The sequence below is a fragment of the Ixodes scapularis genome, unplaced genomic scaffold, assembly GCF_016920785.2.
Source record: "Ixodes scapularis isolate PalLabHiFi unplaced genomic scaffold, ASM1692078v2 PGA_scaffold1__304_contigs__length_218370807, whole genome shotgun sequence".
NCBI classification, from domain to species: domain Eukaryota; kingdom Metazoa; phylum Arthropoda; class Arachnida; order Ixodida; family Ixodidae; genus Ixodes; species Ixodes scapularis.
In genome coordinates, this window is record NW_024609846.1 from 199,615,759 (window position 1) to 199,634,490 (window position 18,732).

Consider the following 18,732-nt stretch of genomic DNA (forward strand, 5'->3'; position numbering starts at 1 on the left):
TAAAGCTACCGCGTTTCATCGCGTTCCATCGAATGAATGTGCATGTAACTTTTTTTTTTAGATTCTAGCTGACGATATCTTTCTAGCCGTGGTCACTTTTAAAGGCAGAGACACCCCCAAAGGCATTTGTTTTACGTAGAACTATGTCTTTCTCTTTGCTTAGAAGGAGGTGCAAAGTTGGGAGCTCGGTGTCGCGAAAACTTGGTTATGGAAGTGATGTTTCTTTTTTCTGCTGCCCTATAACCGGAAGTGTCGTTCGTCCTTCCGCGTTCCCCCCTCGACAATCAGGCACACACTCTCAAATTTTGCTCCGTGCCGGCCGTGCTTGCGTAAGCAGACGAAGCATCAGTAGCAAGCTTCAATATGTTGTTTGTTCACTGTCCTGCTTAGACGTTCCGAAACACTTTCAAAAGCGGCGCAATGGAAGACTACATGCAGCGGATTTAATGAGCGACATGAAGGGGGATGTCGCGTCATTCTGTGCCAAGAAGTGCCCCAGCACTGGCGCATTTGAAAGTGGCCCTTTACACAAGCTTTCAAAGAATAAAGTGGAGGAGAAGGCATGGCTGGAGGCAATTCCTGCAGGACATCCGCTCGGTGCATGCCACGCGATCTTACCAGTCTGTGTCGTCGAGGCGCCACAGAGCCGAAGCAGGCAAAAGTACCGACGACGTCCTAGTCTGGATCTTCCGGCTTTCGATCGGGCGTCTCGTACGATACCAGATTCAACCTCTGCCAACGTTCAACTTCTCAAGTTCGAAAGATTGTTTGGTGCCGAAGAAGACACCCAATCTTCCGAGCCATCACCAACATCGTGATCTCTCGCGGCACAACCGTCGGGAGACACCATTTTGAGAGATCAAAGCAAAAATGGCAAAGAGACGACATCGACGCGTTGATGTCGCGACAAAGACACTTTCAGAATTTGATTTTGGACATTTCGAAACCAGCGTCGTCGTGCGCAACCCACGTTTGTACAAAATAAGTTTCATGCATGCCATTAAATGTTGTAAAAATAAACTTTGGCAACTTCAAAATTTCTGCAATTCAACCATCGATGACGTTGTGGCTGGTGATCTAAGAAACAATCGCAAGGAGGTGTCTGGTAGCAAAGGAGGGCAAACTTAGATGTTTGCCACTAAAAACTATTTTTGCATCGCAATTTTTGGGAAATTAATGACACCATTCTTAAACTTTTAAAAGAGCACTGACACATCAAATTTTCTTTTTCTTTTTTTTTTTTTTTATTTGTAACGATTGAAAACGATGCCTGGACATCGTCAAAATTTGAAACTTGGGAATTCAGTATTTGTGAAGTAAAAAATACAATTTCCAAATGCCGAATTTGAAGTTCTCGTGCGATCCGCGCCAGTCAAATATTGCGGAGCCCTGCAAGTCAACTTCTTTTCACGCCTCCGCTCTAAACGGCTGTCGCCATCACGACCCGAAGCGAGGAGGCGAGGAGCGGGAGAGAAGTTTGCCGGCGTACCGGGAAAAACCGGTTTTATTTTGTGCGTGCCGTGCCGCCTGCCTATGGCTGCGAGCAGGGTGACAACCGAAACTACGACACACAGACACCAAACCCAGTTGTTTGGACCGTTTGACGATTTCCTTTTTGAAGTTTGAAAGTTCGTCGGGCACCTAAAAAAGACCAGTTTGTGCGATTCCCTGACTCACCAATCACCCTCTGCTATGTGCGTTGAGCGCCGCCATGTTTTGCGAGGGAGGATACAAATCCAGGAGGTGACATCGCACCAGACTCCGATTTTTGATATTTCAAAAAGAAGGGCCGTAGTGCATTCGCAATTGCAAAAAAAGACACGTTTTACGATTGCCTTTGCTGTAGAAATGTCGCCTACAAAACTTCTAAATTTCATGATTATTGACGTTGCAAATCAAATAAGGTGAGGAGCGGGAGAGAAAAACACCAAAAATAAAAAGGCGTGCGCACGCGTGGGGAAATTTTTTTTGTGGTGCGGTATTTTTTTGCGTGTCTATAACTAAAACTTGTATCGTTTTAGACAATAAAAAAAAAATAGGATCTTTGAGGTGTCAGTGCCCCTTTAAGGAGTGATAAAAAAAAAAAAAAAAGAAGAATGGCGAGTATTAGTATTTCATTAATTACTACGGCACTTCGGTCTTTCTTACAGATTATTTGCTGAATTACCTAAAGGAGCATACTGCAAGTGTAGTGACACATGCCAGTGTCTGCAGCAGTAACTGTACTAAAGCAAAAATCTAAAACAAATGGCACTTTCATACCCATTTTGTCAGTGGTTATTTCACACAGAGAAAGCACGCCTGCAGTGCGTCTACCTGCCGTAACATCTTGAGAGATAGCCCACCTTGACTTGAGAGCAGATCTGGATCAAGGAGGCTACTTTTGGACGATGATAGAGAAAAATTTTAAAAATGCCATTTCTGTATTCTATGATTGGCCAGACTTGTTATCACATTAGAGGCGATAAAGCATAGATGACTGTTCTCCCCAGTCAGCTGTGTTTGCTTATCTCCCGCTATAGTCAACTAACCTCAAGGTAACTATTGGCCCGTACACTCCAATTACTAGAAGCTGCGTTTTTGAAAAAAAAATAGCAAATTGTGTCAAAGTGAGAGGGGTTATTTTTCGTGGGTGAGTCATCTCCCGGGACATTGTCACGAATGCGAGGTGACGAAAGAAAGAATAACTGAAGGAAACTGAAACGTTTGATGGGGTGAGTTTGTGCCCAAAACAAAAAGTGAACAGACGATAACAACAGAGCGTCGCAGGCCTCAATGTCGCATAACTGCAGGATCGAACGCTGGGGCGAGACTGACTCCGCTCACCATGCGGAGCCCCTCATGTACCCTCGTGGGTTTCTGGAACATTCGGCGTAGAACTCTCGGCGCGTAGAGCATTCGGAACTCGATGAGACGAGAATGTTCTCGAACTTGCGAGAACACCAAGTTGAAAGAATATATAAGAACATTCTGCTGACTGGAATCAAACCTAGACCTTCCGTGGGACAGTCAAGTGCGGTAACCATTCGGCCATGTGCGCGCTCGCTCGGCGATGCGTGTGGCATTGTTACAGTACGCTTGGCAGTTGGATAATTTGGTAAGAGGTACGTTGCTTTCCTTAAAAGAGTGCCGGGAGAAATTTTGGAACATTCAACTTTTTGCCACGAGACTAAGCACTTTGCAAACATTTGGCATATTGTCCCGAGGTTCTTTCTGCAGGTTCCTTCATGGGTGCAGTCTTAGCACCCGGTGCCCTCCCTACGGTTGGAGGATTTTCTTAAAAACTGGCAGGGACTCTGGCATCCTCTGATTTGTCAAACTTGTGTCAAGCATGCATCGCAGCGAGTTGTGACGCCGCCCAATGCTAGAACCTTGTCTTTCTGAGCTCTGACACGAACTTGAGGGGGCTGCCATTTGGGGAAAAGCTTTGTCCATCTGTTTGTGATTGTTGCCTTGCCCTGCAGACGTGGACCCCCAGGCCATCCAGCGAGCAGCGGCCAACATTCCGAGTCACATGTTTGCCTCCCTGTCCCAAGTGGCGGGGCAGACGCCTTCCTTCACCACCCCGTACGGGGGCACCTATGCCAACGCCTACCCCTACCACCAGGTGGGGACACTTTCCCTCTCTCTGCCTCGCCATTGTTTGGGGAAGGCACAGTGGGGTCGACTCCATTGCAAAGCGTTTCAAAGAAACATTTTTTTTTTTCTCGCGTTGCTAATTATGCTTTGCTGGACTTAGTGGAGGTAGTATTGTATCTTTTGGGACTGTACTGATGCAATATTCTTTATTGACACTGGATTATTAAGTGGCATTGGGAAACCGAGATGTGAATCTGCAATTGTCCACCACACATGACTCAGGTGCAAGCTTGTGCCGGTGTTCTCCGCTGTGTCTATTGAGACACTTAATTCTGCTCGCACCAATCGGTGGGGCAGTTGCAGGCTAATATTTTAGCCCTTCATTGTAAAGGTAACCTGTGGGTTTACATGCACCATGCGGTATTACCATTTCTTAGCATCTCATCAGTCCTTCCAAAGGGTTATAAAAGATTGTGAAAACTATTTAGGTCAACCCATGGGGTTATGGTCACCAGGTTGGTTCCAGCTGGTGGTGGAGCCAGGGACGTACAATGAAAATAATCTTGAGACGGGGAGAAATAAAATAAGGAACGAGACAACTCTTTGTGGTTTACCGTAAAATACCGGGAAGTGTCCACTCAAACTTTAGAGATAATCGCAAAAAAATGGGGGATGGGCGCTTGTCCGGTCATTAATTTTACATAAAAATGTACTGTGCGTATTTTCTTAGATCTTACAAATATAGTAATGGGCGCTTAATGTGGAATGGGGGCGGATGCGCGGTATTCTGCGGTAGGTTACGTTTCCTCTCACGCTTCGCTACTTTAAAATAGGGAATTTTATTAGAGTGCTTTTTGCTTCCCAGTAACGAAATGGAATAATGATGCATGCACCAAGGCGCTGGCAGAGTATCGCCAGAGTCCTTCAATACCAGTCAGGAAACTTCTCCGCTTTGGACAAGCTTGGTGTGCAACCGCGCTGGTGTAAGAGCCACCAATCTAGCCGGCACCTGTGGGCAAATAAGCTGAGCGTCACAATTTAGAACCCGCTCCGAGTGAGCCACCCACAGATCGCATCGTTGCACTCACAGTGGTTCTCTATAACGTCCTGGGCTCTGTACCACCAATCAACTGCTCAAACTTCCATATCTGCAACAGCCTCCAAAATATTGTCATTCCTTTTTCTCAAAATTACTTTTCAATAGCCCCTCACCGTCAGAATACAATGTCACAAGTAGTGGCATTATGTAGAGGCACTGTGAGCCCAAACACTCATTTGCCTAGCTTTTTTTTTCAATTGCAAAGACATAAATTTGTTCGAAAACAACCGAAAGAAGCATATTTGTAAGTTCAGTTGTCAGAGAGATCTATAGAGAATGACTGTTCCTTGCATATGGCGATTAATTACAGGCGTAAAAAACTTTCGGTGTTCGAGAAATTGACTTTTATTTAAGCTACTCGCGATTGCGCAGTTGGGCCGACTTGCTCAGAGTGGAGCGGCCAAACGGAAACAAACCCTTAGCGACAATGGCGCACCCGGCGGCAGCCTTGGCTAAATGACCAGTGGCATATTGAAGTTTCGTTGTCGGAGTTGTGGGATGGACCCGCTGAAACTCCCCAGTACGCCGCGAGTGTCGACCTAGCTGCGGGTGACGGCAGCCGTCGTATCCTCTTTCGTCCTCGCAGCCGTACACGCCGTCCCAGGCGGTGGCCACTCCGATGGTGACGCCCTCGTACCACGCGGTGGCGACGCCGTCCCAGGCGGTGACGCCCCGCTACCCGCAGACGCCCCAGACCTCGTGGGGGACCCAGCACCCCACCACGCCCCGCGGGGCGCACACCCCGAGGCACACCCCGTCCGCCATCCCCGTCATGCAGGCCAACCCCATCCCCACCGTGGTCTCGTCCGGTCCAAAGTGAGTCTCTGTCTGTGCGCTGGCGATCTGTGTGCTTGGCGTAGACACCTCATCGTCTTCCAGGGACGCCCAACTCGTTAGATATTTAAAACGACCAAGTGGAAGCTCGAAGGGAGGGGGGGGCGTGCATGAGGCAAACCAAGCGGTGTGCTAAACAGTTTTCCCCGAAGAGGTGGTTGCTCTGTCCTTCCAATGACCTCGCCGTCAGCCAACTAATGAAGGAACGCCACGAGGACGCGACACCCAGGAAACAATTTAGGAGGATGTTGCAGCTCCCCTGGCCCTATGCATTTCCAATGGCAACTTTTCAGTGCGACTACTTGGCTACCGCCAGACGGATTGACTTCGAGATGGTTTTTATTAAAGAGATAATGAAAAACTCGTTCGCAACGTGGTCACACTTTTCCCAGTTTTGGGGCTTGAGATTTTCTACGGGAGCTTCAATTCCTTCAAACTGCCCCCTTTTTCAACCTGCCATTTATGACCACTTGCAAAGAAAACGGAGGCACTAACGTGTCCTCTGACAACACATTGTGCGAGGTAATTTATTTCTTAACACATCTCGCACAAGATCTTGGTTCCGTGTATTTTAATAGGGAAATAAGTCAATCAGATTTGCACTCTGGGTGAAAGCCTGAAAATTGCTCCTTAAGCAATTTAATTATCTGCCCAGTGGTGCCATCTGTGAGCAACCCTTCATAGTCATTTCACAAACAAGGGGATAGAATGCCAGGTTATCACGCATGAGGTCAGTGTTTCGATTAGCCTCCTCGGTGGCTCTGAGGTAAAGCACCGGCCTACGGACCCCATGTGGCGGGTTCGAATCCCGGCCGAGGTGCTCGCAATCTGACGGAGGCTCATTGCGGAGAAGGCGCCGTGTAAGCGAGCTCTCGGTTGCACGTCAAAAGATCCCCAGGTGGTCAAAATAATCCTGAGTCCTCTGCTGAGGCGTGCCAGGCACCCTTCGTTAGTTTGGCACGTAAAACCCCAAAATTTGATTTTTAGTGCTTTGATTATCGCTGTGGGGCACGGTAAAGACCGTATTTTCGTTACAGCATAATGCACTGCTGCAAATTTGGAAGGCAGTCCTAAAGCACATTGCGCGTCCTTTCAGGATGCCGGCAAACCCGTCGGCGGCGGACTGGAAGCGCATGGCGGAGCAGTGGGCGAAACAGCGGCGCGAGCAAGAAGCTCCGGGGCGGGCCGGCGGAGGCGCCCGCACGCCCCGCACCCCGACCCGCGCCTCTCCGAGCCCCATGGTGGAGTCGACGCCCCAGGGAGACGCGACTCCGCTCATCGACGAGCAGTAGGAGACGGATCACTGGCTCCAGCGAGACGACAGGAATGCCGACAAGGATGACAACCAATTGAGTGTGCCCTTTAGCCGGGAAAGAGCGTCTTTGGCATCGCCGAGATCGCCATTCCTGCAGCCACTCCTAAATCCGGCCCGCTTTGTGTCGGTGGAATCTTTGATTTGATCGGGATGTCGAAGGAGATTAGAAAGTGTGGGGACTAATTACTGTGACTGACGGTAATGGGCTACGAGTACTTGACGTCCCCCCCCGACGGCCGCTTCCAAATGTTTGAGGGTTGGGGAGTCCAGGCTCATTTCAGCCTTTGAGTCAAAGTAAGAACGAATTCTCAAACACCTTTTGGGCCGATGGCTGCCCTTAAATATGCCGCAAATTACCGCTTCGTGTCAGCGGAGGAGAGGTGGAAGTTTTCTTCGTCAGTTATAGTGTTCATTGCTTGTTTTCTTTTTGGTTCTGCAAGTGTGCTCAATTGGAAGGGCACGGTTGAGTTTTCAGTCGGTAAACATTTTTGTTTCAAAATGTGCGATTGCACTTTGAGTCCTACGCTCGTTTGGGGATATTTTGAAGACTAGCTCTTGTGTGGGGAAAATGGAGAGAAGAGGTGACAATGCTAGGAGAAATGGAGAGGCATTTTGAGTATGAGGCAATTATATATTTTTGAAGGGCCGTAATGTGGCTTGTCCCACTTTGATGCAAGAGATGTGTCCTTGTGTGTTCTTGCATAGTGATGGACCAAGCTGTGGCTGCACTTTCCTGCTCTTGAATGTTCCGAGGTAGCAAAGGCACACCTGTTTGTGATGTTGCGTTATGACCCGCAGACTTGAAAAGTGGATGTATCTTACGGCACTGTTCAGTTCTTTCAAATGGAAACAGCTCGAAATATGTCCTTGGATGAACTCCAACTCTTATCACGAGTGTGTGATGTCGTCGAAATCGTAGGAATGTGCACATTTGGCAGATCACTCTGCAGCAACCTCGTTAACATGTTGCAAAAACTGTGCTGATAGGCTGAAACCTGCCTTGTAAATATGAATTTCATACATGCAGTATTTAAGCTATGTGACATTTCTTCCTATCCCTTAGCGATAGGAGTTCTTTCGGAAATAAATGTCTTTAAACTCGATGACAGTCTTCCTCGTTTCTCGAGCACTGTCGAAACCGATTATAACGAAGTCGCGAAGCGATCACGATTTCCCATTCCCTTTTGCACTTTGTTATAACCTAAGTCAGTTATAACGAAATAGCAAATATAGTGAAGTGATTTCCGATTCCCGTTGACTTCATTATAACCGGTGTCGACGGTAACTAGATTACGTACTGTTACTCTTGTGGCGACGGCGCTATGTAGGACTATGGTGGATGTTTTGCGTACTTCAGCACTGCCAGTATTCCTGAGGTGTCGAGCAAAAATATTCTCTATTTAGGTTTTAGGGCCTGGAAAAGAAATTGGCAGATAATTTATCCTTTAAATGTTACCTTTGAAAATTAAAACGGCGCAAAGGACGAGAGATTGGACGAAGAAAGACACTGCTGACTCGCATACCGACTTGCCCAAGCTTCAAGTTTAAATGTTGAACAGCGTTGCCACACTACGGAGATATCAATATTTTGTACAGAAAGACTACTTTATTTAAAACGAATTGAACGTTCACCAAATTGTACCTGGTAGTTGTTGAAATGTTGCGGCGTCGGTTGTCCCACAAAAGCGGCGCCACTCTCTAAAAGTATGGTGCCAAGCTGCATGCACTCGCTGCTTGTCAAACTCTGCCAAACCGGATTTTCCTTGTCTCCCGTGCAACTCCTACACCTGGGGTGTAGAAAGAAAGACGGGGAGAAGGTGCAAGACAGAGGAGAGCGGTGAAAGTGGAGTCGCCTCCACTCGCGTCGCCCTACCAGTGCCGAGGTTTCTTGAATGGCTGGGACCTGGGGCGTAACGTGTGGACGCCGCCGAGTTGACCAAGGGGCACAGTACGCCAGCCTCGCCATAGCCTTGTCCGTGCTGGGACAAATGACGTCGCGAATGCGCAGTCTCCCGTGACGCATCACGCGCTCTACAGCTATCGTTGATCTTATTTAACTTCTGAACTGGAGAGGTATATTTCAGTTTTCATTTCAGTATCCCTTTAAAGAAGACTCGGCATCGTTGGTGTTCTAATTGATTAGCTAGCCTAGACATTGAAAGAATAGAGCTGCACTAGAAGGGAAGCACGGCGGTCATATTCCGATTAATTTTTCGGCATTGTTTGGAGCAACTACTGTCCACTACTACTTGTTATTGATGTACTGTATGAAATCTAAATACGTTCATATTTTTATTTAAATATATTTTCAAATGATGCAGCCCCACTGGGAGTAGGTGAAAATAATTGTGCACACCATTAAAATACTGTGAAACCTCTAATGTTTGCAAGTGAATTTTGCAACATGGAAAATTCGTGAAATTTAGGGGGCACGAATAATTCTATTTTCTATAGACTGGCGAATTCCCACCATTAGAATTCGCAAAACTTGATGGTCGCAAATACAACTCGGCTGCCCAGTTCGCGAAAAATCTGGGACGCGAAGATGAAGGGTTTTACAGTATAGCAACATACAAGAATAAACAATGCATGTGATAAATTCAAAACAATAATTATCAATGCCAGGGAACGAATTGTGCAGTGGTAGTAAGCAGACATCGTCAGAGGGTGAATTTCAAATTTCAGTGGTTGAAGGAAAGAAACTATATTTAAACGAGTTTGTACATGGATAAAAATTCAAAGTATTAATGTGGTGGTAGCTTCCTGAGGATGATACGATTAGAAAACTTAAACACCTATGTAATGATGTCAAACAAGTAGTTATTGAAGCGATACAGAAATTTTAGGCATTCGGTGTTACAACATGCAGAAAGTGGGGAAAGAGCAGCAGGTAAAGTGTGCTGCTTTCTCTGGATATATTAAAACTTTTGGATATCAGATTGGGAATCCAGATAGAGCTGTTTTTAATGACTGATTCGAATAAAGTTTGATAAGGCTGAAGCTTTGTCTGTTGTATGGCTGAACGTATCTGTCTTTTAATAAGTGCTTTGTTGCTTACGAAAGGAATGCATTTTGACCAGGACATGTGTGAAAAGACCCAGGTACCTATATTCACCATTTCAGGTTTCAGGAGTGCTCAGAAGTGCGCCTCGAGCTCCACAGCGTCGAGTTCTTCCGAATCTCTTGCGAAACAAGAGCAGATGGCTCGCCTGGAATGCCGCCGAGAACAGAAGTGGGTCAATTGACGATTGTGCCACGGAGCCATAGTACAGCTTCGCTGGTCTTCCTTCTTCACCAGAGTGGAAAGGCTGAAAGTTTTTACAGCGGAGCTGTTAAGGGCTAGTTTCCTCGGTTTCGTATACGTCGCCAAATCAGTGTCAACACATAACTCTGGACGGCTACCACCATCTATGAGCGACGGCGGCAACCAGACAACCCGGTTGTCTGGTTGCCGCCGTCACTCATAGATGGCGACAATCTTTCCACTGTTGTATTCATCAGAGTGGAAAGGCTGAATTTCTCTAGGCGTTGTCCTAGAAGTCGTCCTTGAGGTCTTCCGAGAGGTTGTTTTCGAGGTCACCCTAGAAATGATCCTTGAGGTTGTCCTAGAGGTCGTCCTATACTTCGCGACAACTTTTCTTGGCAATGCAGTGGAAGGTACAGGCCCGCGTCCCCTCTTCCATTTTGTGTGTACGCAGGCTCTCCTCCTCCCCCATTTCCGGGGAGAGGAGGAGAGCCTGCGCACACTCAAGATGGGAGAGGGGACGCGGGCCTGTACCTTCCACTGCATTGCCAAGAAAAGTTGTCGCGGAGTATAGACGACGTTCTCGGGGTCGTCCTAGACGTCGTACTCGAGGTCGTTCTAAAAGTTGTCCTTGAGGTCGTCCTAGATGTCATTCTCCAGGCGTCGTCCTTGAGGTCATCCCACCATAGTACAGTTTCGCTGGTCTTTCATCACTAGAGTGGAAAGGCTGAAAGCTTTTTTAGGGTCGAAGCTCCTTAGGGTCTAGCTTTGTCCGTCCGGCGTCCGTGCTCACATCGATCTTGCTGGTGCTCGTGCTTGTGATCGTGCTCGTGTAAAGCAAAGAAAAATGATGAAAAAAAAAAAATGTTAGCTCAGTCGACAGGATTTGAACCTGTGCGGGGAGACCCCAATGGATTTCTAGTCCATCGCCTCAACCACTCGGCCACGACTGCGGGACGAGTAGGGGGCTTTGAGATGTGGTAGTAAATCAAGAGCTGGGGATGTCGTGGATGAAACGTTGCATGGGCGTTAAAGAACACAGGAAACAAACTACTCTAGCAAAATTATTGGTTCTTCAATGCTTCTGAACACTGACTTGATTTAGGTCTAACAGAGGTCTGTGAAGTCTATTTTACCATATAAACAATGTTGCTGAATCGCGTTAAACTTTGCATGCATTGGCTCAACGTTTATAGACGAGAGGGTGCTGCGGTCAAATGCGTATATAACCACGTTCCATACCACACATTCTCTTTCTGACATGGATGAAAACGAACGAAAAGCTCGGCATGCTGCAGCTCAGCGTCTATGCAGACAAGCACCACCGGAGCTTCACCCCAATCAGCATCATTCACCATGTGGAGATGCAGTCATTTTTTTTAAATGGTTTATATCCCAAGTGATTCACTCATCCTGTCAAAAACAAATAATTTAAAATTAAGTTTGTGTAATACTGTTTATGCACCGAAATGGAAAAGCTTGTGGCACTGCAAAAAACCGGGGATTGCAGCACAATATTTTAGATGGGTTGCAGGGTAGCAGAGTTTTGGGAAGCCCTACGTGTTAATCCTCCACCAGGCCACAGAATGCGAAGGGAGGCTAGCACGAATAAAAATGGTGTTGAAAGTCAAATTTGGGGGTCTTACGTGCCAGACCAACAAAGGGCATCTAACCTGCCGAAGTGGAGGATTAATTTTGACCACCTGGGGATTTCTTGACGTCCAACTGAAATCTCGGTTGTCTTGGCCAAAGTGCCTTCTCTGCAATATGCCTCCATCAGATAACGGGCACCTTGTCTGGGGTAAAAGACTAGTGATATTGATCATACTTGCCCATCAAACTTGAGACCCATCTTATGGTCCTTGCATTCACATGCGGATGTGCAGTGTGCCGGATTATTGGACCGATATGGCCGATTTGCCTGAATCAGACGACGTCCAACATCAATCACTTAACCCTGCACCCTTTCTTGAAGCAGCAAGGAGTGGCGGGTTAGCAGAAGGGGCGGTTGACTTGTTGCCGTTATTTGTATTTCGATAATAATTAGACATAACAGAGAATAGGTGTGTAGTGTACGGGGCTGCATGACACAAGATACTGGAATTCCAAGTGGCAATGTGGTGGCTTATGGGCTTTCGTCGGGCACACCAAGCTGGTAGTGCGACTGCTGTTTAAAGAATGCAGGAAACAAACTGCTCTAGCAAAAGTATTGGTTCTTCAAAGGCTTCTGAACACTTATTTGATTTAGGTCCCACAGAGGTCTGTGAAGTCTATTTTACCATACATATAAAGAATGTTGCTGAATAACCCAAAATTTTTGCAAGCAGTATGATGTATTAAATGATTTGAATAAAATGAATTTCCAAGTTGAATTGAATTATTTGGTCAATCATTACTCAGTCCGAATTTGAACGTGGAATATTTGCACACACCCTAATGAAAATTCTTGCAAGTGTGCAGATACTAAAGTGTAGCACATTCACTTGTTGCATCTGCAGTACAAACCACAGTGCACAGCTGGAGACAAATTTATTCACATTCTATTCAACATTTATAAATACATGACTGAGATGGACTAAATTTAAAACGGCTTAATCTCAAGGAAAAATGAGACCATCAACAAAATCTGCAACCGGTAACGTTCCAGGGGGAAACAATATACATGTATTCTTTTGGTTTCTACTTTGCAAGCAGGGACTTTCCAGTCATCTCTGCGGGCTGCGGGATGTTCATGAGGGCAAGAATGGTTGGCGCTACATCGCATAGAGCAGGATTGTGCTCGGGCTTGGCGAACTTGTGTGGCCCGACCATGCAGAAGGGCACCCTGTTGGTCGTGTGGGCTGTGACGGGCTTTCCGTCCGCCGTCTTCATGACCTCCGCGTTTCCGTGATCTGCCGTGACCAGCATGACGTAGCCGTTTTCCACGCAGGCATCTCTGATGCGTCCAATGGCGACGTCAGTCGCTTCGACCGCCTTGACGGCAGCTTCGTACACCCCCGTGTGTCCTACCATGTCGGGCGGGGCGAAGTTGCACATGACGAAGGGGTGCTTCTTTGCCTGGACAACCTTGACCATCTCGTCTGCAACGCCCTTGCTGCTCATCTCAGGCAAGAGGTCGTATGTGGCCACCTTGGGCGAAGGCACCATGCACCGTTCCTCCTCTGCAAAGGCCTTCTCTTGGCCACCGTTGAAGAAGAAGGTAACGTGGGCGTACTTCTCAGTCTCGGCGCAATGGAACTGCGTATGCTTCTTCTCTGCCAGCCACTCCGCAAGGACGTTCTTGGGAACTGTTGGCGGGTACAGCAGAGCGAAAGGATACTCCTTCTTGTACTGCGTCATGCAGTAGATCTTGATGTCTTTGGGGATGACGGCTGTCTCAAAGTTTGGCTTGATGCCAAGGGCTTCAGAGAGCTGGCGAGCACGGTCGGCCCGGAAATTGCAGAAGACGATGGTGTCGCCGTCCCTAATTCGGCCGTCCAGCTCGGTGATGATGGGCATGAAGAACTCGTCCGTCTGCCGCTTGTCGTCGGGCGCGTTGTACAAGGACTGCATGTGCTTGACGAGGTCCTTGGCGTCGCACTTGGTGCCGATGCCTTGGACTAGGCCCTCGAAGGCGATCTTGATGCGCTCGTCCCGCTTGTCTCGGTCCATGGCGTAGTAGCGGCCGATGACCGTCGCCAAGGAGCCGTACTTGAGTTCGGCGATCTTGTCGAGGACCTGCTGCGCGTACTTGGCGCCGCTCGTCGGGCTCGTGTCCCTGCCGTCGCCGAAGAACTGGATGAAGGTCCGGGGCACCTTGTGCTCCTTGGCGCCTTCCAGGAGCGCGAAGATGTGCTCGATGTGGGCGTGCACTCCGCCGTCGCTCACGAGGCCCAAAAGGTGAAGCCGACCGGTCTTGGACTTGGCGCGGTTGCAGGCCTCCACGAAGTTCTCGTTCTTCTTGATGTCGCCGGTCTTGACGTCCATGTTGATTCGGACGATGTCCTGGTAGATGACTCTCCCGGCGCCGATGTTGAGGTGTCCGACTTCGCTGTTGCCCATAAGACCGTCCGGGAGGCCGACGGACAAGCCTGAAGCGTCCAAGGTCAGGTACTGGTCGGGAGCAGCCGCCAGTCCATCCATTACCGGGGTCTTAGCGTTGAGGATGGCATTGCCGTGGGGGTCGTCCGAGACTCCCCAGCCATCGATGACGATCAAGCACACCTTGGACATTTCTCAGACTTTCGGAGGAAGCTTGAAACTGCCCGACCGTACTACGATGCCTTCACCGGAGATAGTCCTTGAATACCCTTGACACAGCGACCCCGACCGGCACAAGACACAGCCGAATCGAGACGACCTGTGAGGGGAGCCGGGGAGCGAAGGCAGCGAAGAGGTTGGGTCAGTTCGGTTGTCATCGTGCTTGACACTTGAAGCAGATCACGTGACTAGAAAATACGCTCAACAAGCGCAACAAAGACCCCTGATAAGCAATATTACGTTTGTATACTCATATAAAAATGTTAACGTAAGTCAGATTACTGCTTTAGAAGCGACGTTCAATTGATATAACTATGAGAGTCACTGACCCTGGTAAGGACAAGAGTGACGACGGTGACGACCTACTCGACTTATAAGTTACAACCAAGCCCAAGCCTAGCCAAGCCAAGCCAGCCAAGCAGCCAAGTTCGCCTTCGCAGCTGGTTGATTGATCGCGACCGCCGTTGGCGTAATCGCCACCAGTGATTCATCGGTGTTCTTGAACGAATATTTATCGCTTAAATGAATCAACCAACATAAGCATCACAAGGCGCAGCAAAGCCTTAATCGAGCTTCGGCGATCGACCCATGTTTCAATGGAGCGTGAGCGTCATAGGATATGGTACGAAGTCTGTAGGTTTGGTGTCGCATTGTTGATGTGGTTGGGATCCGCACTGTTCTCATTTTACTTTGTCGCAATCAGACTTACACTGCGCTGCAAGAAAATGACTGTGGTGCAGTCGTTGTGTATTTACATTGACTTGTAAACTGTGCACATACACACACGGCACTTTGGCTTGTGAACTGTGCACATACACACACGGCAGCTTTTTTCCCCCACGCAGAGTGACCTGAGATCTGGGGCACGCCCTTCCCACAAAGCTCTCTGCTCGCCATGATTGGTGGTTTCCTCCCCTCCACTCCAGCGTCCAACCTTTAAAGTGGAGGGCCTTGTGGGAGGAGCTTGTCCTGCTTGGCAACGCTGGTTCTGAGCTGATGATTGATGCCTGATGGCCATCTTTGCCTGCTTGGCAAGCTCCGTTCAAGCAAACATCAACTGTTTATATAGGCTTTGCACCTGACGTCATTCCGTCAGCTCTCCGGCCACCTCCAGAGAAAAGGGGAAGGAGAAATTCCCCTCTCACTGGAACTCTCTTGTGTGTCCCAGACGTTGCTATTCTTCTAGAAGATTATAGACGATTAACTCGTCACTCAAAATTCGTAAAATGCAGCTTCCCCCCCCTCTCTCTCCCGTTGTGGTGCGGAAAGCATGCATACTGATCGTCAGCGCTGTTTGGGAGCTTTTCAGCTTTTTTTTCCCCTTCCCACTGTTCCAGCATGGTGTCGGACTTCTTCTACCCCAACACGGGAGGGGTGGAGAGCCACATCTACCAGCTGGCCCAGTGCCTGTTGGCTCGGGGACACAAGGTCTGCATCATCACTCACGCCTACGGCGACAGAAAGGGAGTTCGCTACATGACGTCCGGCCTCAAGGTAAGCGGCGATGTGCCATCGTGTAAATAGCTCTCACTGACGTGGCATTGTGTGGCATTGTCATGGGCTAACCTGCTGACGCAGTAGCAAATGCTCTAACTGCGATTGGTGTTCGGAAGGAGAGACCTCTCTTGCCTTCTCCGTGACTAATTTGTTCTCATTTTGCTCGAGATAAGCGCCACGTCGCTACATTAAAGCACCACACCGCACAGGGTATTCTGCTCGGAAAGAAACGCTTTAAACAAGTGCCACATTGCTTGTGTAGCGACGGGGCACTTCAAGTTAGAGCCACTGGATAAGCTCTACGCTTCTGAGTAAGGACACTTCAGTCATGGACATAGTAACCCTGGAGCTAGGGGACAAAAAGGGCCGTCCCTTTTTATCACTTAGCTCCAGGAATACCATGTCCGTCCTTAACCAACTTGCCTGCCTACTTGCTTTAACGTCGGTCATCTCAGTGCTTAAAATCAGGGTTGCCAGTCATCTTAACCTTCATCTGAAATGGCAGGAAATAATTTTCCGTCCTCCAGGAACCGCCAAAGGGTCTGTGGAAGAGCAAAAGAGTATTGTCTCTATAGAGTTATAAGAGGTTCAGCCCGTGCTATACTTTGTTCACCCTTAACCTGAGACTATGGTAGAAGCTATGTGCCCGCTTATCCCCTGACCCGTCTCTCCCCACGTGGGTGTGGCCAAGAGCGTGATGACGTGGCGAAAGAGAGGCATAGGACTTGTCCAACAAGGACGTAGCTTCCACTGCAGTGTCAGCTTAGGGGTGAACAGAGTATAGTATGCAGCTTAAAATTGAAGCAGATGGCAGCCGATCTAAAATTGAGTTCTGGTAATGCCTTTCTGTGGGAAAAGGGGTTTGTATTTTTTTTCTACACTCGATTATTAAGGAAATATTTCGATGCATTTTTTTGTAACAGAAAATTTCTCAGTCGTGTAGATAAAAATATTGGCCAGTTAGTTTGTTTTTTTTTCTCTCAAATTAATGGTCTTAAACACCGTGGAAAAATAGCTTCATACGTGCATTTATGTATACTGTCCAACACTGTTAGCACAAGCACGGCATCGGTGCTTTTCTGTGCTTTTCTGTTTATGTGCCAAAATAATGAAAGGCATCTTGAGAGTCAAGAAAGACGTCAAGAACTATGCCCTAACAGTGGATCTGTGCATGTAGACGATCAAAATAGAGTGAAATTCAAGTAATGAGAGCGATTTTCAATAAATAATGTTAGTTTTATTCTCTCTGTTCTAGTGTTCAAAACATCATATCTACACACTTGAAAACTCGGAAAATGGAGGGAAGCCAGAAAACTCTTATCGCCCGATAAAATTGGCACAATAATAAAAAGAGAAAATCCTTTATAGTCCGCATACTCTTACCATTTTACGCATTTTTAACTGCTCGTAAATGGAGATAATTTTAGTAGCACATGAATCTAGCAGATTATCAATTTTACTGTCGTCAGGATGTTGGCACTCCTTGAACAAGCCGTACATTCTTTTAGACTTTTAGTCTTCCTTAGATTCATCACTTTCCTTTACACACTTGCCGTGGAACGTAGTGCTGGGCCCAGAACACTGGGAAGTGAAACATTGCTCACTGATCGCGGAAAAATACTGTAACTAAAGCAATTGCACTTTTATAATGTTGATAAAGTTACCTACTATTTGCTACGACCCGAGAAATAATGGTGATTCCTGCCATTCTCCGGCGAAAGACAAAATGCATGTGCGCTTTCCCATGGAATTGCGCAGGGGCACTGCAAAAGTGGACTGGTTGCTGTCTGCCTTAATTTGGAACCGGACGTCCCATAGACACTAGCACCAGTTGAACCTCTGGCATACATTATGATCCCTGGGTGGATACCCACTCATCTTCGGCGCTGAGGCATCCACAAAAGCGAGAGGCAAGCCATCTCTTGCTCTCGCACGCAGAGGCGCTAGCCTCTGCTACCCCTTTTCTGCTGACAGTGTTTGTTGCATTCTAGAGGGCCGTGTATATAACCCTGCCCAGACCTAAGTATCCGAATGATAGATTCGGAAACTCGCAAGCCCAAGGCCTGCGAAGGTCCGGGCATTCAGCAATTGCCCCTAGAACTAATTTCTATCTTTGTGTTTGGTATACCATGCGAACCTTGCGTGGTTAGAACAGTCAAACAAACGGGCAAAGAATGACCTCTCCGTAGCGCTCTAGGGAAGGCCCCTCAAACATGTAATAGGCTCGGGGAGCCTACCCGGGGAATGTGGTGACAGTACTTTGGCAACTCAGATACCGTTTGTGCCGCCTGCTTCTCAACGCTGGACTCTACAACCAAAAGGCTCTCACTCCGCCTTCTTCATCAGCTTCTACCGCCCCAACTTCACTTGCTCAAGGTTGTGGCTCCATCTGCCGCCGCGATGTAGGCTTTGTCGAGTCCCTACCCCTCTTTAATTTCAAAATTTTTTCCTTCTATCAGCTGTTATCCTTTCTTCCCGTCGTCCCCTCCTCCCAACTAATAATGACCGTCTGGCCTTTGGCTGTGACATACACGGTAGTGTTTCCTTGTTCGCAAGCCTTCTCTCTCTCTCTCTCTCCCTAACTATGCCTTACACCGTATCTAAAGCTCAGAAAGTGGCATTTTTTAACGCTAACAATCGCCAATTACACTTACTCTGCACTCCAAAATCTGCGGTGCCCAGAAGATAATTGGGAAAGGGAGTGCCGACACTGTAAGCGTAGCTCATGCAGTGGGATCTTTGGAGCGTAATGGGATGAGTCGTGGAGGAGGCAGGAGATGTAGTGCAACTCCCATTCCGGACACTAATCGTAGTTAGAGCGCCACTCGGTGTCGTCCTTAGGTGAAACAGGTTCATTGGAGTAGTAACTGGGGTTTTTTGTTTCTGGGGTTTATTTACTCTCGCAGATTCGGGGTTTTTCGGTAA

At 47.8% G+C, this 18,732-nt stretch overlaps 3 protein-coding genes across 3 annotated transcripts in view; 2 read left to right on the forward strand and 1 right to left on the reverse strand.

The window, feature by feature from the left end:
- The window catches only part of LOC8034183 (transcription elongation factor SPT6), an 81,694-nt gene extending 73,764 nt beyond the window's left edge, over positions 1-7,930 (forward strand). Inside the window, exons 35-37 of the mRNA XM_029978537.4 lie at positions 3,465-3,607; positions 5,265-5,494; positions 6,609-7,930. Of these exons, the coding sequence (XP_029834397.3) occupies positions 3,465-3,607; positions 5,265-5,494; positions 6,609-6,804 (569 nt within the window). The 3' untranslated portion in view covers positions 6,805-7,930. The remainder of the gene's footprint in view (positions 1-3,464; positions 3,608-5,264; positions 5,495-6,608) is intronic.
- Positions 7,931-12,583: 4,653 nt separating this feature from the next.
- LOC8034180 (2,3-bisphosphoglycerate-independent phosphoglycerate mutase) lies at positions 12,584-14,645 on the reverse strand. The gene has a single exon (XM_002408163.4). The coding sequence runs from the start codon at positions 14,281-14,283 to the stop codon at positions 12,751-12,753; it is 1,533 nt and encodes a 510-aa protein (XP_002408207.3). The 5' UTR covers positions 14,284-14,645; the 3' UTR covers positions 12,584-12,750.
- A 61-nt stretch (positions 14,646-14,706) lies between these two features.
- Positions 14,707-18,732, forward strand: part of LOC8034181 (phosphatidylinositol N-acetylglucosaminyltransferase subunit A) — a 33,516-nt gene continuing 29,490 nt past the window's right edge. Inside the window, exons 1-2 of the mRNA XM_029978536.3 lie at positions 14,707-14,932; positions 15,648-15,804. Coding sequence (XP_029834396.2) covers positions 14,907-14,932; positions 15,648-15,804 — 183 coding nt within the window. The 5' untranslated portion in view covers positions 14,707-14,906. The remainder of the gene's footprint in view (positions 14,933-15,647; positions 15,805-18,732) is intronic.